General features: G+C 46.6%; 1 protein-coding gene across 3 annotated transcripts; it reads left to right on the forward strand.

Annotated features, from left to right (window-relative positions):
- Positions 1–175: 175 nt before the first annotated feature.
- On the forward strand, positions 176–22,221 carry RAB5B (RAB5B, member RAS oncogene family). Of its 3 annotated transcripts, XM_065524378.2 has the most exons (7): positions 176–241; positions 11,656–11,783; positions 14,383–14,634; positions 17,414–17,565; positions 18,159–18,281; positions 18,839–18,932; positions 19,608–22,221. In XM_065524378.2, the coding sequence occupies exons 3-7, from the start codon at positions 14,472–14,474 to the stop codon at positions 19,721–19,723; spliced, it is 648 nt and encodes a 215-aa protein (XP_065380450.1). In that variant the 5' UTR covers positions 176–241; positions 11,656–11,783; positions 14,383–14,471; the 3' UTR covers positions 19,724–22,221. The 3 variants fall into 3 exon arrangements, with proteins under 3 accessions (XP_065380450.1, XP_065380449.1, XP_045221373.1); XM_065524377.2 differs by lacking the exon at positions 11,656–11,783 and having other exon boundaries at positions 176–321; XM_045365438.3 differs by lacking the exon at positions 11,656–11,783.
- The last annotated feature ends 450 nt before the right edge of the window (positions 22,222–22,671 follow it).

The raw sequence follows: 22,671 nt of genomic DNA on the forward strand, positions 1-22,671 counted from the left end.
GTCGAGTCCCTTGCTCGTACTTGTTGGTGACAGCGCCCAAAGAGACCCGCCTTTCTCCAGAGGATTGGTGGATGAGTGCACATATAGCCCACCCCCCGATGGTAGGCGGGTAATCGAGCTATTGGCTGGAACCCCCGCCCCAGGGCGAGGAGGAGAAGGAGGGGCAGGAGGGTTTGGTTGAGCTGCAGCTGTTTGTCTGTTCGACACAGGCTTGGGGCCGACGGGGGAGACGGAGCCCCAGGTACCGAGCTGATGGACCCCAAAGGGCAGGGGCGGAAGCGCCCAGGAGATGAGAGCAACCTGGCCTGAGAGCGGAGGCGGGTGTGGTCCTAAGCGAGGGGTTAGAGTGGCCCACCGGAGAGGGGAGCAGGGGGCCGGGCTCCGGCAGGCCTAATGGGGGCGCTGAGGAGGGGACTGGGCGGGCTGGGACCCCGAAGTTGGTGAGTCGGGAAGGCGGCTGGCTGTGGCGGCGGCCAGGCCGAGGGCCGGGCGCTGGAGGCTCGGTGCTTGAGTGAGGGGAGGGGCAGGCCTCATTAAGCAGCGCTGAAGAGGGAGGAGCTGGGGAAAGGGACAGGGCAGCGGGTGAGGTAAGCCCATTTGCTGGGAGGTGAGGAGGGGTCAGACCTGTCGCCCGAGCCCCGGGGGTGACTTGAGCTGGGTCTCTCCAGAGAGGTTCATTGGAAGGGCCTGAGAAGGGTTCTTAGTTGGAAAGAAGCGTTCTTTTCAGGGAAAGTGCCTATTGTAAAAAGAACTGAGGGTGCTATGGTGTTGAGCTGAGAGAGATTTGGGTTCAGTGAGGGAGAACTGGGGAAAATGAAGAAGGCTGTATTAATCTAGAAGACTAAGGTAGTTGAAGTAATGGAAGCAGGGCCTGAATCAGTTATGGGAGCTTCTGGGAATGCTGAAGGGTGGGCTGGAGGCTCTGGGTCTTGGGAGTACACACTCTTTTGTTCCCTTTAGTATTTAGATGTGGTAATTTGAAGCTTTTTAAAACTCCCAGGGTAGGGATGAAGATCAAAGTAATTTTTTTTTTTTCCATGACTGTTGGCTGCTCCAAACTCAGCCCCTACACTTTCTCTTGGCTTCATAACTGGTCTATATTGCGGTCTGTTTCTTAACTTACTGTTTCCTGTCCTATGAAAGAGCCAAGAGTTGGATTGGGGGCATGTTTTGTCCACTTCTTTCCCACTTAATAATGTGGTCTATAGTGAATACCGTGTCTCCTAGAACTGAGAATCTATTTCATTATCTACATGGGAAAAGGGCTTAGAGATCCTCAGCCATCAGGAAATCTTCTGATTATAGTTGGTGAAACTTTTGTGGGACTTAGACTTGACTTGGGTATTTCCCAGGCAGGTAATGGAGTTAACAGGTCCGAAACTATGAGGTGATATCACTGAGGAAGAGATTTGGGGAAGAGTGAGAAATTCCATTTCAAAAGCTTGGCATCACCCCTTGTTCTTTGTCTACTTCAAAAGCCCAGATTTCTGTGCTGTTAAAAAGTTGGGTAAACTATGAAGTATCTGGGGAAGATGGTGAGTAGAGAAAAAGATACAGAGGTGCAGTAGCCCACGTCTGTAATCCCAGCACTTTGGGAGGCTGAGACAGGAGGATCACTTGAGCCCAGGAGTTCGAGGGTACAGTGAGCCACGATCTTGCCACTGCACTCCAGCCTAGGCGACAGAATGAGACCCTGTCTCCAAAAACAAAAAAAAAAAAGAAGAGTGGAGTACCCTCCTCCCTGCATACTTTTAATGGTCTGCTAGCCTTCTTAGTCCCTCATAGATTGGAGCCTATTGGATTTTCCCTTACTGTGCTTCCTCCTTTTCCCCTTCTCTACCAATATATTTTATCACTACATTTCTTTTTTTTTGAGACGGAGTCTTACTCTCTCGCCAGGCTTGAGTGCAGTGGTGCAATCTCGGCTCACTGCAACCTCCACCTCCCAGGTTCAAGAGATTCTCCTGCCTCAGCCTCCCAAGTAGCTGGGACTACAGGCGCGCACCACCACGCCCAGCTCATTTTTGTATTTTTAGTAGAGACGGGGTTTTACCATGTTGGCCAGGATGATCTCAATCTCTTGACCTCATGATCTGCCCGCCTCGGTCTCCCAGAGTGCTGGGATTACAGGCATGAGCCACTGCACCCGGCCATCACTACATTTCTTAATTACAAAAATAATATGTTCATATTTTAAAATATGGAAGCTGTTCAGCAGTTTAAGAAGTATAAATCCTCCCGTACATACCTTACTCATATTTCATTTAGGAAGGTCAAGGATCAGAGACAGCAAATCAGACTTATCTTGCTTTGCTTTGGGGGATGTGCCACAAAAGGCAGTTCTGTTTTCATGTTCTCACCAAACTCTAGTCTTATTCTTTCTACAGTTTTCCCTTCTGGGATGATACTCTGTTATTTATTGCGTTCCTTTCACAGTTCATTTTGTCTTCTACCAAGTCCAACAAGCAGAGGGCTGTACTGTGTGTTATTCACCTTCAGTACACACACACACACACACACACACACACACACCCCAAGTTATGTGCTGGGTGTCCTAGGAAATGCCCAAAGAGATGGAACAAAACTTTATGGGGAGAAAGGATCATTTTGTTTGGGACAATTGTTGTCATCTCTGCTAAAGAAAGGAATTTCAGAGCCTTATCTCAAATTCATGGTCTCTGGATGTTCATGGTCTCTGCATGTTCACATTACTTGACTATCTCTTTCTTATCCATGATGATGATGGTTCTCCTAAGAGCCCCCTGTATTTGTCTTTCTTTTCTTTTCTTCTATTTTTAGAGACAGAGTCTTGCTCTGTCGCTCAGGCTGGAGTACAGTGTGTGTCTTTCTGTGGGGATCCAAGAAGCTCCAAGCTTATCTGGATTTGAAATCGGTTTTCCTCTAAATCTCAAGAGTCAGAGTACAGCTGGGGCATTTCATATTACCATCTTTTTTTTTTTTTTTTTTTGAGACGAGTCTCGCTCTGTCACCCAGGCTGGAGTACAGTGGTACGATCTCGGCTCACTGCAAGCTCCGCCTCCCAGGTTCACACCATTCTCCTGCCTCAGCCTCCCAAGTAGCTGGGACTACAAGCGCCTGCCACCACGCCCGGCTGATTTTTTGTATTTTTATTAGAGGCAAGGGTTTCACCGTGTTAGCCAGGATGGTCTCGATCTCCTGACTTCGTGATCTGTCCGCCTCGTGCTCTCAAAGTGCTGGGATTACAGGCGTGAGCCACCACGCCCGGCCAACTACCACCTTATTAATTGAATTTGTCCTTACTAGCTTTAAAAGCCCTCTGTTGTACCCAGCCTTTGTATAGTGCCCATCGGAAACCTCAGTTGTTTCCCCCAAGGAACTTTCTTACCTATCCTAGAGACAGTGTGTAGGGGTGTGTGTGTGTGTGTTTTTAGATTTTCACTCTTGTCACCCAGGCTGGAGTGCAATGGCATGATCTCGGCTCACTGCAACATCTGCTTCCTAGGTTCAAGCGATTTTCCTGCCTCGGCCTCTGGAGTAGCTGGGATTACAGGTGTGCGCCACCACGACCAGCTAATTTTTGTATTATTAGTAGAGACGGGATTTTGCCATGCCAGGCTAGACTCAAACTCCTGACCTCAGGTGATCCATGCGCCTCAGCCTCCCAAAGTGCTGGGATTACAGGAGTGAGCCACTGCGCCTGGCCGTGTGTGTGTGTGTGTGTGTGTGTGTGTTTTAATCCTATCTAATTTTTCCAACAGTTTTTTGTGTCTTAAGAGGGAGTTTAGGAGTAGAATTATCAATAAGGAATTTCATACATAGACCTGGATTTGCAAAAATATATTTGGAGAAGAGAACTTTCCCATTGCCCTTCAAGTCAAATTTTAAAAAGACCTTACATCTTTTTAAAATTTTTTCTTGGACAATCCGTACTGCATAACATACCTTGTATACTTCTCTTACTTTAACTGGAAGCAAATATTGCTCATTGATATGAATTTTACTTCTGAGAAGCAGGCAAAGGGTAGAAGAAGCAAGCATATAGATTGCTCCCTAATCCTAAAGCATTTCAGATTGGAAGGTAACCAAAGTGTGAGACAGTGAACTTACAATAAGGAAATGCAGCAGCCCTCTTTGAGGAAGGATACCATAAAACCCTACATGTTATACTCCCACTTCCCACAAGTCTTTTGGGAAAGATTTAGTCATTGACTGAACAGTCACTGAACTGAAGAAGGAGCTACCCAGGTGAACAAAGTGTGTGTACATTTCTGGGCAAGGTTGTAGCTTTTGTTCGGGGACAGTGGGTACATTTTCAGAGTGTCTCCTGGTTCTGTGGTGTTAATGGCTCCTTTTTTTAAACTTGTGTTTCTCAAGTCAGGAATTAATAGACAGTGGCCCAAAACTTTTGACCATTCAGCATCAACTGAAAATTTAGCGAACTTTGTTTTTAGCTACAGTTGCCTCAGTGTAGGGCCACATATTGGGTGTGATTAGGCCATCTGAGGCATAGTAACGGGTGACAGGAAAAGCAGTTAGCCCATGTGAGTTGCAATAGTACCTTGTGGGCAAGATCCCAAGGGGGCCCTCCATCCAAGGGAGATCACAGAGGGGTCAGGGAGAGAATTGATTCTCTGAGGCCTATTAAAAACATTCCCAAATGGGGCCATGTGCGGTGGCACACGACTGTAATCCCAGCACTTTGAGAGGCTGAGGCGGGTGGATCACGAGGTCAGGAGATCAAGACCATCCTGGCTAACACAGTGAAACCCTGTCTCAACTAAACAAAATATAAAAAATTAGCTGGGCATGGTGACGGGCGCCTGTAGTCCCAGCTACTCAGGAGGCTGAGGCAGGAGAATGGCGTGAACCTGGGAGGCAGAGCTTGTAGTGAGCCAAGATTGCACCACTGCACTCCAGCCTGGGCGACAAGAGTGAGACTCCGTCTCAGGAAAAAAAAAAAAAAATCCCAAATGGAATTGAATAAGATCTGTCCAGATGGTACAGAAAAGGAGGAGTTGTTTGGGGGAGAGAAGTAGAATTACTTAGCCTTAATTTAGGGAGCATTTAATGAGTACCTACTAGGGATCAGGCAGCATGCTGTGCTCTGAAGAAACTCCCTCTTTTAAAGAAGTTCATTGGCCAGGCGCGGTGGCTCACGCCTGTAATCCCAGCACTTTGGGAGGCCGAGGCGGGCGGATCACGAGGTCAGGAAATCGAGACCATCCTGGCTAACACGGTGAAACCCCGTCTCTACTGAAAATACAAAAAACTAGCCGGGCGAGATGGCGGACGCCTGTAGTCCCAGCTACTCGGGAGGCTGAGGCAGGAGAATGGCGTGAACTCGGGAGGCGGAGCTTGCAGTGAGCCTAGATCGCGCCACTGCACTCCAGCCTGGGCGACAGAGCAAGACTCTGTCTCAAAAAAAAAAAAAAAAAAAGAAGTTCATAGTGTAGCAGAGCAGACAGATACAATTCATATACTGTGATAATGTGACACATACTATTATAGAAATACAGCAGTCTTTATTTATTTTTTTTTTTTGAGACAGAGTCTTGCTTTGTTGCCCAAGCTGGTGTGCAGTGGCTCAATCTGTGCTCACTGCAACCTCCGCCTCCCGGGTTCAAGCAATTCTCATGTCTCAGCCTCCTGGGTAACTGGGATTACAAGCCTGTGCCAACATGCCCAGCTAAGTTTTGTATTTTTAGTACAGATGGGGTTTCACCATGTTGACCAGGCTGGTCTCGAACTCCTGACCTCCAGTAATCCACCTGCGTTGGCCTCTCACAGTGCTGGGATTACAGGCGTGCACCACCATGCCTGGCCAGAAATACAGTCTTAATACTGTGGGACCCTACGGGCCTCTAGAGAATGATTGATTCTGTGGGGGAGAGGGTGATTATGTAATTTCACTGAAGTAACATTTGAGCTTGGTCTTATGAGATATATAGAATTTTGATAGGCAGACAAGTAGGGATGGGCATTCCAATCTTACCTAGGTCAATAATAGGGAGTTTGTACTACCATGTTGATAAAAGGTAAGTATGCTTTTTGCCTCTTGGAGAAATATAAGGGAAAAGGTGGGGGATGTGGAAGGAATCTCATTTAATCCAGTGACTCATTGGGTAACATTGGATCAACAAAATGAAGAGCTGAGCCAAGTGGTAGAACTCTCGTTTCAAGATTTTGGTGACTTGGGTTTAAACAAAGTTGGAGAGGGAGATGAAGGTATTTACTGGTTTCTGCTCTATCTTCCCTACTTAGTAAACCTCTCACATTAATTGCAGGGCCCACCAAATCTTGCAAAAGTTACTACTTGTTTTCTTACTGCCTCCCATTGAATTACTTCTATTTGAACTGTCCTGGCAAGGGCTGGTCAAAGACCTTCTAGAAAAGAGTAGTGATGAATTAATTCTTACGTCAGAAGGATATGGGACTGGATCCCAGTTACCAGGGAAGACCTGGGTCTTCTTAATTTGTTTTTAGTCCCAAAGCAAGTAGTTACCTAAACTGAATAGAGGCAGGAACTCTATCCAGTCTAAGCTCTTGATCCTGTCGTGGTGTTCTCTTCACAGTTCAGCATTTCCTGCTTCCTTAAAAAGTATAGTGGTTCCCAGCACTTTGGGAGGCCAAGGCGGGTGGATCACGAGGTCAGGAGATCGAGACCATCCTGGCTAACACGGTGAAACCCCGTCTCTACTAAAAATACAAAAAATTAGTCAGGCGTGGTGGCGGGCGCCTGTAGTCCCAGCTACTTGGGAGGCTGAGGTAGGAGAATGGCGTGAACCCAGGAGGCGGAGCTTGCAGTGAGCCGAGATCGCACCGCTGCATTCCATCTCAAAAAAAAAAAAAAAGCCGGGCGCGGTGGCTCAAGCCTGTAATCCCAGCACTTTGGGAGGCCGAGATGGGCGGATCACGAGGTCAGGAGATCGAGACCATCCTGGCTAACACGGTGAAACCCCGTCTCTACTAAAAAATACAAAAAATTAGCCGGGCGAGGTGGCGGGCGCCTGTAGTCCCAGCTACTCTGGAGGCTGAGGCCGGAGAATGGCGTGAACCCGGGAGGCGGAGCTTGCAGTGAGCTGAGATCCGGCCACTGCACTCCAGCCTGGGCTACAGAGCGAGACTCCGTCTCAAAAAAAAAAAAAAAAAAAAAAAAAAAAAAAAAAAAGTATAGTGGTATAAAAGAGGGAGGAGTACCTGACTAGGAGTCCTACATTTAGTACTTAGCAGTTGGCTGTATGGTAACACTTGACAAGTTGACTAATTTTATTTTATTATTTATTTATTTATTTTTGAGACAGAATTTTGTTCTGTGTCCAGGCTGGAGTGCAGTCTCGTGATCTCGGCTCACTGCTACATCTGCCTCCCAGGTTCAAGCGATTCTCGTGCCTCAGCCTCCTGAGTAGCTGGGATTACAGGCGCGCACCACCACACCCAGCTAATTTTTGTAGTTTTAGTAGAGACAGGTTTTCACCATGTTGGCCAGGCTGGTCTCGAACTCCTGACCTCAGGTGATCCGCCCGCCTTGCCCTCCCAAAGTGCTAGGATTACAGGCGTAAGCCACCGTGCCTAGCCCAAATTGACTAATTTTGTGTGTCTCAGTTTCCTCACCTGTAAAATACAGAGACTGGACTAAATGACATCTAGACTGGCTCTGATCTGCCTGACTGACCTTAAGGCTGACAACTGGTACTGGGTTGGACTCCAGTGGCTATATATACCGAGAACTCTGTCTCCGTTGATAGGTGATAGACTTCTGGAGGCTTCATAAGTATTTGGTTTAGGGACTCAAAGCTAACAAGTGGAAGGGGGCTTGAGGAATGGAGTGTTATTCTAGCTGACACTGCTAAGACACCTTTACTGTTATGCCTACTTTGCTGCACTGCTTGGGAGAGCTGCCCACATTAAAGAACATCCTCCATCCCCATCTCCTGCCCCCAGTGGGCTAACCCATGGTCAGGCCTCAATCCTCCCTAGTTAATGGGTCTTTTTTTGGTTTGTTTTTGAGATGGAGTCTTGCTCCGTCGCCCAGGCTGGAGTGCAGTGGCGCAGTCTCGACCCACTGCAGCCTCCGCCTCCCAGGTTCAAGCAGTTCTCCTGCTTCAGCATCCCAAGTAGCTGGGATTACAGGCATCAGCCACCACACCTGGCTAATTTTTGTGTTTTTAATAGAGACAGGGTTTTACCATGTTGGCCAGATTGGTGTTGAACTCCTGACCTCAGGTGATCCACCCAACTTGGCCTCCCAAAGTGCTGGGATTACAGGCATGAGTCACTGCACCCAGCAGAGCTGCACTTCTAAGGGCAGTTAAATCTGATTTCTTCTCTTCTGAGCTGAAAAGGTTGAAAGGAAGAAAAACCTGCCCCGTCTCCCTTTTTTTTTTTTTTTGCCTCAGGTTTGAAGGTAATAATTATCATACCACTTGACTGGTTTACCAAAAAAAAAAAAAAAAAAAAATTGTGGGAAAAAAATCCGAATAGGAAATAAATCAGTTGAATTTTATATGTATTATTTCATTTCTGTACCACCTGTCTTTTGAGAGTCCAGCTATTATATTTTTTAAATGATACCCTTATAAACATGATGAGATTAAAGGTCAAAGCTTAGAGGTGGCCCGTTAATTGCTGTGAACAGGGAAGAAGGCAGGACATATTCTTTCTTTTTCCAGAGGTGGGGTCTTGTTACATTGCCCAGGCTGGTCTCAAACTCCTGGGCTCAAGTGGTCCTCCTGCCTTGGCCTCCCAAAATGCTGGGATTACAGACATGAACCACAATGTCCAGCCACAACATATTCTTAAGGCTACATATTAGGGTGGGAGGTAGTCTTTTCTAAGTTAGTAGTTACTGATCTCTGAGAATCCAGGGTTGCTTAGTAGCAAGAAAGCTTGCTGACCACATCTGGGCTCCGGCTTGACTTCCCATCTCTGGGAGTTAGTGACAGGGACTTTGCAACTTAAGCGTGTCTGCAACTGTTTCCTGTCTTTACACTCCCCCAGAGCTCAAGTGATATGTTTAGCTATGAGAATTCAGTCCATTCTAACTCCCACATTTTCATATATTGTAGAGTAGTAACATTGAGGCTTAATATTCTACCCCTTGGATCACATGCTTTGAAATACATAAAAATGTGATGAGGGAGTAAGTTGAAAAAACTAGTAACTTTTTCTGTTGTTTCTTGAGAGTACAGCATATATATGTCACCTGAAGGAAACTTGATCAGCTTATCATCTGTCCTTTTTTTAATTATTATTATGTCACCTGTCTTCATTTATTTATTTATTTATTTTGAGAGATGGAGTCTTGGTCTGTTGCTCAGGCTGGAGTGCAGTGGCGTAATCTCAGCTCACTGCAACCTCCGCCTTCTGGGTTCAAGCGATTCTCCTGCCTCAGCTTCCCAAGTAGCTGGGACTACAAGCATGTGCTGCCTTGGCCAGCTAATTTTTGTATTTTTTAGTAGAGACGGGGTTTCACTATATGTTGGCCAGGCTGCTTTTTTACTCGTGACCTCAGGTGATCTGCCCGCCTTGGCCTCTCAAAGTGCTGGGATTACAGGCATAAGCCACTGCGCCCGGCCTATTCATTTATTTTTTGAGACAAGGTCTCACTTTGTGGCCCATGTTGGAATGCAGTGGCATAATCACAGCTCACTGCATCCTCAACCTCCTGGGCTCAAGTGATCCTCCCACCTCAGCCTCCTGAGTAGCCAGGATGACAGGCATGTGCCACCATGCCTGGCTAATTTTTTTTTTTTTTTTTAGAGACAAGGTCTCACTATGTTGCCGACACTTGTCTTGAACTCCTTGCCTCAAGCAATCCTCCCACCTCAGCCTTCCAAAATGCTGGTATTACAGGTGTGAGCCACCAAGCCGGGCTGTGTTTACCTTTTTAAAGTTTGCCATTCTGCTGGTCTGTCCTCTTTTCCTACGAGACAGTGTGTATGAATACCACGTAAATATGGGGTGCTTTAGAAGTAATTCATCCTCACAGATGCCTTAAGCAGCAAGTTTCTTAAATGTACACAGAACTTTGGAAGTGAATTCAAATTCTGCTCTTTGCCACTTTCACCAATTCCATTCGCCCACAAAGATCCTTATAAATGGGGAAGCTCCCAGCACTTTGGGAGGCTGAGGCGGGTGGATCACTTGAGGTTGGGAGTTCGAGACCAGCCTGACCAACATGGAGAAACCCCATCTCTACTAAAAATACAAAATTAGCCAGGCGTGGTGGTACATGCCTGTAATCCCAGCTACTCGGGAAGCTGAGGCAGGAGAATCACTTGAACCCGGGAGGCGGAGGTTGCGGTGAGCCGAGATCATGCCATTGCACTCCAGCCTGGACAACAAGAGCGAAACTGTCTCAAAAAAAGAAGAAGGGGTAAGCTGAGGATCAGAAAAACAAATGGAGTGAGTAGCCTAAGATCACAGTGGGTTGTGGCAAAGCAGAGAACAGAACTCGATCTTGCCTGATTCCAGAAACTTTAGCAACTCTGCAGGACTGCTTCTGTCTAGGTTGGCTCTCCCCACTTTCATGATAGCTCTGTAACTTTAGTAGCAGGGTTGGAGAATTCTCTGATCCCTGGAAAGCCCATCATTCGGTCCTCATCTGAATTTCATCCAGAAGTGCTTGAGTAGTAACCATAACTATAGACTGTCCAGAAACTAAACTTATTTCCGTCCCTACTAACCCATCTTTCAGTGTCAGGCCTCTCCAAAGCAGTGTTTATAAAACTCTTCTTTTTTTTTTTTTTTTTTTTGAGACGGAGTCTCGCTGTGTCGCCCAGGCTGGAGTGCAGTGGCCGGATCTCAGCTCACTGCAAGCTCCGCCTCCCGGGTTTTTACGCCATTCTCCTGCCTCAGCCTCCCGAGTAGCCGGGACTACAGGCGCCCGCCACCTCGCCCGGCTAGTTTTTCGTATTTTTTAGTAGAGACGGGGTTTCACCGTGTTAGCCAGGATGGTCTCGAACTCCTGACCTCGTGATCCGCCCGTCTCGGCCTCCCAAAGTGCTGGGATTACAGGCTTGAGCCACCGCGCCCGGCCTATAAAACTTTTTTTTTAAAATGATAACTCGGCCGGGCGCGGTGGCTCAAGCCTGTAATCCCAGCACTTTGGGAGGCCGAGATGGGCGGATCACGAGGTCAGGAGATCGAGATCATCCTGGCTAACACAGTGAAACCCCGTCTCTGCTAAAAAATACAAAAAACTAGCCGGGTGAAGTGGCGGGCGCCTGTAGTCCCAGCTACTCGGGAGGCTGAGGCAGGAGAATGGCGTGAACCCGGCAGGCAGAGCTTGCAGTGAGCTGAGATCCGGCCACTGCACTCCAGCCTGGGCTACAGAGCGAGACTCTGTCTCAAAAAAAAAAAAAAAAAAAATGTTATAATTAAAGATACTCATTTAAATTGAATAAATTTAGCTTTATGAAAAATTTGCTGTATCATCTTTATTTTGATCCTTTCGTCATAGGCCATTGAAAACTTAATCATAAAATGGTACATGTATATCTGGATTTTTAGGACTGACTGACCAAGGGGACTACAGAATACCCAGTAGAATCAAAGTAATTGTCATGTTCCTCTGTATTAATGTAGTCTACTTTGGGACCTTGAATTCTCACCTCTCATTCCTTTGCTAACTTCCTCTTTACTCTTTAGTTCTGTCTCCTTTTTGTTTTTCAGAGACAGGGTCTTCTTCTGTCACCCATGCTGGAGTGCAGTGGTGCAATCAGCTCACTACAACCTTCACCTCCTGGGCTCCAGTGATTCTGTCACCACAGCCTCTGCTCACTGCAACCTCCACCTCACAGGTTCAAGCAATTCACCTGCCTCAGCCTCCCGAGTAGCTGGGACTACAGGCATATGCCACCACATCCAGCTAATTTTTGTATTTTCATTAGAGACAGGGTTTCACCATGTTTACCAGGCTGGTCTCAAACTCCTGACCTCCTGATGCGCCCGCCTTGGACTCCCAAAGTGCTGGGATTACAGGTGTGAGCCACTGTGCCCGCCTTTTTTTTTTTTTCGAGACGGAGTCTAGCTCTGTCACCGAGGCTGGAGTGCAGTGGCGCAGCCTCAGCTCAGTGCACCCTCTACCTTCTGGGTTTAAGCAATTCTCCTGCCTCAGCCTCTGGAGTAGCTGGGATTACAGGTATGCAGTACCACACCCAGCTAATTTTTTTTGTTTCTTTAGTGTAGACGGGGTTTCACCATGTTGGCCAGGCAGGTCTCAAACTTCTGACCTTAAGTTATCCACCCACCTCAGCCTCCCACAGTGCTGGGATTATAGGCATGAGCCACTGTACCCAGCCTGTGGCTGCTTTTTAGGAATATATTGATAACAACTAATATTGAGATATATTTTAATAGCTATTAGCACTATGCTAAACACATCTTTCACTTTGTAGCTATGAGGATGGTATTTTTTCCATTTTACAAAGGTAGAAGGTAAGGCTTAGGTAGAGAAATTCTCTTTATGTCATATTAGTAATGATTAGTAGCTTAATATTTAGCACTTAGTATATATCAAATACTTAAAATACTTAAGTTATTTATATGCATTATCTCATTTAATCCTTACAACACCCTTTTGAAGTAGGTGCTTGTAAGGCTGTTACCTCATTTTACAGATGAGGAAATGAATGCACACATATATTTAGTGACTTGCCCAAGGTTCATAGCCAATAAGTAGAACTGGAAAACAATCCGGAGAATTGGACTCCAGAGCCTGTATTCCTCTGCATTGCCTCCTGTATGATTTTCTGTCTTTACTATCTAGTAAGTGGGATTACTGAAATTTTTAAACCCCAGTTTAACTCCAGACCCACTAATCGTGGTGACAAAATAATGTTTCCCCACATATGCCACAGAGTATAATGTCTGTGAAGTCACTAGGATCTGCTTTGGAAAAGCGAAAGATCAATTTGAACAAGCAAAGTACAACTCTCAAGCAGTGCTTAGGTTTGGGAGAGAGGTTTTTGCATGCTCTGCCCATGCTAACTCCCCTTTGAATTTCATAGCTCCTTTCTGCTCAGAGTCAGGATGATGAAATGTATTCAGATTTAGACAATTAGAATCTCAAAGTCCCAACTCTTCTCTCTGTTCCCTGCCCCACCAGCAGCTTTCTTAGCCCTCTTAGAAGATAGAGGAGTTGATTCAGTGTATTCTTTCATCAAATATTGATCGCTTGCAGACTTATCCCTTATACCATCCTCTGGAGACTCCTGCATGTCTTTAGAAGGTATACCTTTCTCTGCCTCTAATTTGGAGGGCTACAGCTGTTTGGCCCCTTTGGTGTGGAGGGTAATCTAATCCCTAGGCACCAGCAAGACAGCTGCAGGTTGAGAGTAGGTCAAGCTTACTGACTCTTGATAGGCTTTCAGATTTGGAAAGATGGGAGAAACAAAGTGAAAAAAGTTGTTAATGAAACAAGGAGTTGATAATGAATGTGATCTGTTGGTTGTATTTCTCTCCTTCAACCAAAAATGAGAAAGGATAGATTTTCTGGCAATGGGACCCTGGTTAGATCTTTAGAAATGTCTTATCAGGGAGACCAGTCATATATAAAAGATGTATCAGCATCTACCCTTCTGCCCTTAGGAGGGGTGACTCTTATCCCACACCCCTAGAGTGAATCTCTCATTTTGACAGAGAGCTAAAGAAAAAGGAAAAGAAGGCCAGGCATGGTGGCTCACGCCTGTAATCCCAGCACTTTGGGAGGCCAAGGCGGGCGGATCACCCGAGGTTGGGAGTTCAAGACTAGCCTGACCAACATGGAGAAACCCCATCTTTACTAAAAATACAAAATTAGCCAGGCGTGGTGGTGTGTGCCTGTAATCCCAGCTACTCGGGAGGCTGAGGTGGGAGAATTGCTTGAACCTGTGAGGCAGAGGTTGTGGTAAGCCAAGATCATGCCACTGCGCACCAGCCTGGGCAACAAGAGTGACGTCTCAAAAAAAAAAAAAAAAAAAAAGGAAAAGAAGAGCACAGCACCAGGATGCCAAGGAGATACTGGGGATCTAGGGTACCTGTGGGTGGATCTGGATATTCTTCAGGCCAACTAAAGGCTGATCACTTTGTGTAACTCAAACAAAATCCTTGAAGATATGGTGGGGAATTACTGGGGAATTAAAAACTCTCAGTTTTCAGTCTCTCTATTTCAGTTCCCTTGGCAGTTAGAGATTATGTGGTAGGGCAGACTCCAGAAGCAGTTCTTATTTTGCTGTTCCCAACTCTTACCACTGAGGGTCAGCTGCCTGGGACCTTCTCAGAGGTATAACCTGTCAATAGCAGATGACTGCAAGAGCTAAGTCCTCATAGGAGCAAGGAGATGAAGAGATTCTATCCTCCTCTGAAAAGCTATTGCAGCTTCAATGGATGTATGTCTAATTCACTTTTTTTTTCTTGCAGGAGTGTTGAAGCCTGGAAATCCCCTCCCCTTCCCCCCCCCTTTACAGCATTCCCCTCCCTCCACCCTTTCCCACTCTGATAATCTGGCCATGACTAGCAGAAGCACAGCTAGGCCCAATGGGCAACCCCAGGCCAGCAAAATTTGCCAGTTCAAATTGGTGCTGCTGGGAGAATCTGCAGTGGGAAAGTCAAGCCTGGTGTTACGTTTTGTCAAAGGGCAGTTCCATGAGTACCAGGAGAGCACCATTGGAGGTGAGTGTCTCAGGGTAAGAGGAGATTGAATGTTTGGTAAGGGTTTTGTCTTTTTTTTTTTTGATGGAGTCTGTTGCCCAGGCTGCAGTGCAGTGGCACAATCTTGGCTCACTGTAACCTCTGTCTCCCAGGTTCAAGCGATTCTCATGCCTCAGCCTCCCAAGTAACTGGGATTACAGGTGCACACCATGGCGCCTGGCTAATTTTTGTATTTTTAGTGGAGAGAGGGTTTCACCGTGTTGGCCAGGGTGGTCTCAAACTCCTGACCTCAGGTGATCTGCCTGCCTCGGCCTCCCAAAGTGCTGGGATTACAGGCGTGAGCCACCGCGCCTGGCTGGTAAGGCTTTTGAAACGAGATCTAAGACCTGATTATGGAGCTGGCCCTCTTAGTTGCATTCTTTTCCCCAGAAATGGAAACCCTTTATAAAAACAGAAGCCGGGCCCAGTGGCCCACCACTTTGGGAGGCCAAGGTGGGTGGATCACCTGAGGTCAGGAGTTTGAGACCAGCCTGCCCAACATGGCGAAATCCTGTCTCTACTAAAAATACAAAAAATTAGCCGGGCATGTTTGCGGTTGCCTGTAATCCCAGCTACTTGGGAGGCTGAGGCAGGAGAATCACTTGAACCCGCGAAATGGAGGTTGCAGTGAGCCAAGATTGCGCCACTGTACTCCACCCTGGGCAACAAAAGTGAAACTCTATCTCAAAAAAAAAAAAAAAAAAATTGCGGTAAAATAGGCTGGGCATGGTGGCTCACACCTATAATCCCAGCATTTAGGAGGCCGAGACAGGCGGATCACTTGAGGCCAGGAGTTCTAGACCAGCCTGGCCAACATGGTGAAACCCTGTATCTACTAAAAATACAAAAATTAGCTGAGCGTGGTGGCACGTGCCTATAATTCCAGCTACTCAGGAGGCTGAGGTAGGAGAATTGCTTGAACCCAGGAGGTGGGGGTTGCAATGAGCCAAGATTGCGCCATTGCACTCCAGCCTGGGTGACTAGAGCGAAAATCCGTCTCAAAACAACAACAACAACAACAACAACAAAAATTAGCTGGGCATGGTTGCACATGCCTGTAATTCCAGCTACTTGGGAGGCTGAGGCAGGAGACTCGCTTGAACCCGAGGCGGAGGTTGCAGTGAGCCAAAATTGCGCCCGTGCATTTTACCCTAGGCAAAGGAGCGAGACTGTGTTTCAAAAAACAAATCTGGTAAAATAGAGGCTGGAACTAATGCAAAACACAAAGGGTGTCTGTCTTTCTCATCTTTGCTACCTTTTCCCTGCTACTACCCCAAAATAGGGTGCTAATTCAATAAAGGATCTTTTATGAGAACCTCCATATTATTCCCTCCCCTTGTTATTTTTATTTATTTATTTATTTGTTTTTGAGATTGAGTCTCCCTCTGTTGCCCAGACTGGAGTGCAGTGGTGCAATCTTGGCTCACTGCAACTTCCGCCTCCCAGGTTCAAGTGATTCTTGTGCCTCAGCCTCCTGAGCAGCGGGGATTATAGGCACGCACCACCACACCCGGCTAACTTTTGTACTTTTAATAGAGACAGGGTTTTGCCATGTTGGCCAGGCTGGTCTCGAGCACCTGACCTCAAGTGATCCACCCGCCTCGGCCTCCCCAAAGTGCTGGGATTACAGGCATGAGCCACCATGCCCGGCTGCTTTCCCCTTTTTTTTAGTCTTCTTCAAAATGTATTCCTGGACCTGCAGCAGATTAGATGAAAAAGTAACAGCCAAATAATATTAATAATGATGGGACTTGCCACCAAGCTTTAAAATCTTCTAATTAATTATTATTTTTTTTGGATACTGAGTCTCACCCTGTTGCCCAGGCTGGAGTGCAGTGGTGCAGTGGTTGCCCACTGCAACTTCCACTTCCCCAGTTCAAGCAATTCTGCTGCCTCAGCCTCCCGAGTAGCTGGGATTACAGGTGTCCACTACCATGACTGGTTAACTTTTGTGTTTTTAGTAGAGGCGGGGTTTCACCATCTTGACCAGGCTGGTCTCGAACTCCTGACCTCAAGCCATCCGCCTGCCTTGGCCTCCCAAAGTGCTGGGGTTACAGACGTGAGCCACTGCGCCCAGCCAATCCTCTAATTAATTCTTTTGTTTGTTTTTTGAGACAGAGTTCCGCTCTTGTTGACCAGGCTGGAGTGCAGTAGCGCCATGTTGGCTCACTGCAACCTCCACCTCCCAAGTTCAAGCAATTCTCTGGCCTCAGCCTCCTGAGTAGCTGGGATTCCAGGTGCCCACCACCACGGCTGGCTAATTTTTGTATTTTTAGTAGAGATGTGGTTTCGCCATGTTGGTCAGACTGGTCTCAAACTCCTGACCTCAGGTGATCTACCCGCCTCGGCCTCCCAAAGTGCTGGGATTACAGCCGTGAGCCACTGTGACTGGCCCAATATTCTAATTAATTCTTGACGTGACTTTTATCTGAAGCTATTGTGTCTGTCATTTGTTATTCTCCTATTTTGGTTAGAAGAAAGATTACGCTTATAAGTGCCAGTTCTTCTATCCCTCTTAGTTTATGATGTACCCCCATTCCTTAGCCAGTGACATTTCTGGCAGGAAGGACTTAGTCAAGGGCAGTCTTAATCCTGGTTCCAAGACTTAAATGTAAGGAGAACTCGAAATCTTTTCCTGTAGCTGAGTATACTGGGTGGTGACTGGTCTTAGTGTGAGGGCAATTATATTTTAAAGGGGAGTGGGATGTTCACATTCATCCTCCCACTTACAGCATCTTCCCCTCCATTCTCTCATCCATAGCGGCCTTCCTTACCCAGTCCGTTTGTCTAGATGACACAACAGTCAAGTTTGAGATCTGGGACACAGCTGGGCAGGAGCGATATCACAGCTTAGCCCCTATGTACTACAGGGGTGCCCAAGCTGCAATCGTGGTTTACGACATTACTAATCAGGTAAGTGAGCAAAGAAGACTGTCCTTGCTGGCCGGGCATGGTGGCTCCTGCCTGTAATCCTGGCACTTTAGATGGCCAAGGCAGGTGGATCATGAGGTCAAGATATTGAGACCATCCTGGCCAACATGGTGAAACCCTGTCTCTACTAAAATGACAAAAATTAGTTGGGCGTGGTGGTGCATGCCTGTACTCAGGAGGCTGAGGCAGGAGAATCTCTTGAATCCAGGAGGTGGAGGTTGCAGTGAGCTGAGATCGAGCCACTGCACTCCAGCCTGGGCGACGGAGCAAAACTCCGTCGACGGAGCAAAAAAAAAAAAAAAAAAAAAAAAAGAGGGTCCTTGCTTATGTTTAGAGGAGTTAGATTGGGGCAGGGGGCAGGGGGTAGGGGGCAGAAAACGGGTTCTTGAAATAGCAAATAAGAGTACAAATTATGCTTGCAAGTGCTAAGAAGATAGATAATGAATTATCAGAGACCTGTGGTTTCAGTGAGGGAAGACCACCTAGAAAAGGTGAATTTTGAGACTCACTTTAAAAGGTGATGGATATGGATTGGCAGTCATTCCAGCCTACTCATTCTCTTCATGTTTTCCTAGGAAACCTTTGCCCGAGCAAAGACATGGGTGAAGGAACTACAGCGACAGGCCAGTCCTAGCATCGTTATTGCCCTGGCAGGGAACAAAGCTGACCTGGCTAACAAGCGTATGGTGGAGTATGAAGTAAGATGGCCCATGGAGTTCCTCTCTTAACACTTCCTCTGTTTCTGGGACCTTTTTTTCTCCAAACCAGCCCTCTCTGAATTCAAACATCAACTGAGGACATTCATTGTCTCATTCCCCAGTTCTACACCAAGTTAAATACAGCAACACTGTGACCCTAATCACAGCCAGGAGATTTTTAGAGGAGTCAGGAGAAAATTCCAGAGCAGAGGGTTAGGGAAGTACCAGCTGTGGGGGTACCAGTGTGAAAACGGGAAGGAGGGAGCAATTAAATTTGAGGTAAGGGGCTATTCAAGTGTCAGAATCCAAAAGCCCCCAACTAACTTACCCTTTCCCCTATAATTAAGCTTTCTGACATTTGTGTGTTGGATTGAGTGGACATGGGGTCATCTTGAGGGAGTTGTCATTAAATTATGCATCTGGGCTAGCTGGCTCGAAGGGGTATTAATTAAGGGGAGGGAACCTAGGATTTTGCCTAGCTGTTGTGCTAGGGAGTGGAAAGGCAATACTCATTCCCACCCTATATTCTGAGCACCAATACCCCCCACTCCTTGCAGGAGGCCCAGGCATATGCAGATGACAATAGCTTATTGTTCATGGAGACTTCAGCCAAGACGGCTATGAACGTGAATGATCTCTTCCTGGCAATAGGTAAGGTCAGAACATCCTGAGATCTTCCTTTTTCCCCTCATTTATAGGCAAAATTATAGCTAACCCAAATCAAGGATAGGTGTAAGTATCTCCTTTTGCAAAAACTTTAGGTATGGAAATATCTTAACTTTCTGTTGTGACCTCCATCCTTGGCTGCAGCTTTAGCTCCCTTGTCTTCAATGTGTAAGTTTGCTGGCTGGGCATGGTGGCTCGGGGCCGGGCACCATGACTCATGCCTGTAATCCCAGCATTTTGGGAGGCTGAGGCGGGCGGATCACGAGGTCAAGAGATAGAGACCATCCTGGCCAACGTGGTGAAACACTGTCTCTACTAAAAATACAAAAATTAGCTGGGTGTGGTGGCGCACACCTGTAGTCCCAGCTACTTGGGAGGCTGAGCCAGGAGAATCACTTGAACCTGGGAGGTGGAGGTTGCAGTGAGCTGAGATTGTGCCACTGCACTCCAGCCTGGCAATAGAGCAAGACTTCGTCTCAAAAAAAAAAAAAAAAAAAAAAAAAAAGTTTGCCAACAGTGAACCCTCCCATCTTCAGAACATTCTTTTAATCTCCCAAATTCTCCCTTTCCCCAACTCAGTAGCCATTTTTGGGGGGTGGGGGCAGAGGGGTAGGGAAGTAAAGTCTACCATACTTTGTTCTCTTCTCTTTTTATCTGTAGCTAAGAAGTTGCCAAAGAGTGAACCCCAGAATCTGGGAGGTACAGCATGCCGAAGCCGGGGTGTGGATCTCCATGAACAGTCCCAGCAGAACAAGAGCCAGTGTTGTAGCAACTGAGGGGGTGGCTAGCAGCAAACAAGTATGGAGCTAGCACGAGAGCTAAGAAATAACCTCCATCCCTACCCCTCAGCACACAGCCCCTACGGTAACAGCACACTGAGCCCTGGCTCCCAAGGGCTGCCTCCTGACAGCTCCGTCATGGCACTTTTTAACGCTTCAGCAACCAACACCAGGCAGCTGTTGCCACTGGCCTCCTACCCCCTACTCTGGGGCTTGGGGGTCAACTCCCCCCAGGACTTACCTTCCAAAACAAACTTTCTTCACTTTGTATTATAGGTACAAGACAGCGACTTACTTATCTTTTCTCCTCCTCCTTAGTGTTCCTCCCCATTTTTTCAGAAAACACTTCTGACTCCTGTCCCTTCCCCTTCTGCTTTTGGTCAATCCCTGTTCTTGATCCTCTTTTCTCCTCTCCCCAGGATGCAGAAAGTGGTGAACCCAGGAGCTGAGGAAGGAGGTTTCCAGTTCATTTACATTAAGGGCCCTGGGGGAGAATAAAGCTCAGAGCAGGAGGGAGTAAGGAAACATTTCCTTTTTGTTTTTATTTGGTTGGAGTTTTTCATATTTGAAAACATTGTGGTATCCATGAGTTGGCCTTGTGGAGGGTGTTCCTAGGCAGAGGTGAGAATGAGGAGGCAAGCTCTCAGGCACCAGGCAGGAGGTGCCTTGTAAGCAAACTGGGCGGAGGTGGAGGTTCAGTGTCATCTGTGGCTCTGTAACTCTTCAAAGGCCAAGTTTCCCCTCACGCAGCCTCTTAGGTAGTGTTTCCCCTATCATGGGGATTGGACCCCAGAGTCCTCCAAAGAATCTTCACTGGTTGCCTGCATCTTTGGCTCTGCTGTGATCTGATTGGAGGAGGGACAGTTTCTGGTACCCATCCTCTGATTTATACATATGCATTTTTTTCCCTCTGGCCTTTAGATGGCCTCAGCCCCAGCCACCATATGCCCCTGCAGTTTGCACTTTAATTGATGGTAGTTCAGTTGGGGTACTTATTTTATGGAAGTTTTGATTGATTTACTTCCCCTCCCACCTTCTTAATTCAATGAAATCTGAGGTTAATACGAGGTTTGAGGAGAGGTTATAGATAAAAGTACCAGCGGCAGCTACTCAAGTCCTATCTCCACTGTTAGCTTCCTCCAACTCTAATTCTTAACCTATATTCTTGCCAACCTAGCTATTGAGTATAGGTTTGCCTTTCCTGGAGAATTAACTGAGCAACTGGGGAGAGTCTCAGGATAGCACAGGCCAAGGTAGGGAAATAAAAATGAGGTCAGGCAAAAGGGAGAAGTTTTCTCTCCTTTCCCAGGTTTCACACTCAATTTGATATCCATTACCATGTCTTTTCTACTTCCTTGTAAATAGGTATGATCTTTATTCCCACTGTACAGTCTGTTCTATCCTCTGCCTCCCATCAGGCCCTGTTTCTTTTCCCTTTTGTTAATATCTTGAATTTAGTCCCTCCATCTTTAATCTCCCCATCCCTCCCCACCATGCAACCAGTGGTTTAATCCATGTACCACTAGGGGCTAGTACCACAGAGGCCTCCTGTGGTGCCCTCATATCATACCACCTGTTCCTGTGGACAGGGAATGACCAGCACTGAAGGTACCTTACAACTGGCTCATATTATCAGAGGACCTTGGTCCTTTCTGAATCTCTAGTCTCTCTTCATATCCCTTATCAGGTGTTTTAAGATGTCTCTGAGAAGCCATCAAGGCAAAAGAGAACTTTAAGTTCCTTGTTCCAGCCTAGAGTTTTGGGAAAGAAAGAAAGAGAAAGGAAAGGTCACAGTGACCTAGGATTGGAACCTTTTTGCTGTTCTGGCTTGCAGACTACCTTCTATCCCACAACAGCTGAGAAATCTGTGAAGCTGAGATTCTGAAGGACCCAGCTTAGTTTCTTCCACTTAGGCCTCAATTCCCTTCCTTTTCCAGGGGCAGCCTTAGTTCCCATGGCCCTGAAACACACACATTTCCCCCTTCCTTTCCCAGAAGCCACTGACCCCCCCAAAGCACCCAGTGCATCTGTTTTACAAGTGGAAGAACTAGGATGGCTTTCTAAAGTCTCCTAGAAATGAAGTTCTTTCTCTGTGCAGCTTTACCCCATGGAGCAGAGTGAAGATGTTTCATTGTCTTGGGGCTGGGAAACCACTTCCCCAGGCTTCTCCCTCCCCCACCCCCATAGGAAAAGGATTTGGCCTTAGCTTCTGGGCCTATCGGCTGCCTTCCCTCTACTTCCTACCACCTCTTCTGCCTTCCTTTGAGCTCTGTTGGGCTTGGGGATCTTAGTTTATTTTTTTGTATTATTTCCCAGCTCATTTTTTTCTTCTGGTCAGTTTTTTTAAGGGGGGGTGTTTTGGTTTTTTGTTTTTGTTTCGCTTCTAAGAAAGCATTTGCCTTTCTTCCTCTCCCAACATAACAATCGTGGTAACAGAATGCGACTGCTGATTTACCGATGTATTTAATGTAAGTAAAAAAAGGAAAAAAAGAAAAGGGCATTGGAGTGTTGCTTGCTTTTTTTTTTTTTTTTTTTCTGTTTGTCAGGTACTAGGAATTTGGAAGAAAGGATACCCGGTAATGTTTTACTGAATCAGAAACACACCTTGCCCTGCATCTTGATACATCCTTATTCCCTTTAATCTTTTCTTAAACATCTAGTTTAGAAAATAGCCCTTCTATTGCTATTTAATCACTCCTATTCTAAGGCCACTAGATTGTTCATCAAATCAAACCCTATTATATCTTTTTAGGTCCTCATAATGGAATGTATATGTGTAGGGTGTGGTCTATGGATCTTTGGGCCCACTGATGAGATTGGAGGGGGGGTGCTATTTGAAGTAGTATACAAAAATGTATGTGCTTTTTTTGTTTTGTTTTGTTTTGTTTGAGACGGAGTCTCTGTCGCTAGGCTGGAGTGCAGTGGTGTGATCTTGGTTCCCAGCA

The sequence above is a fragment of the Macaca fascicularis genome, chromosome 11 (genome assembly GCF_037993035.2).
Source record: "Macaca fascicularis isolate 582-1 chromosome 11, T2T-MFA8v1.1".
Taxonomy (NCBI): Eukaryota; Metazoa; Chordata; class Mammalia; order Primates; family Cercopithecidae; genus Macaca; species Macaca fascicularis.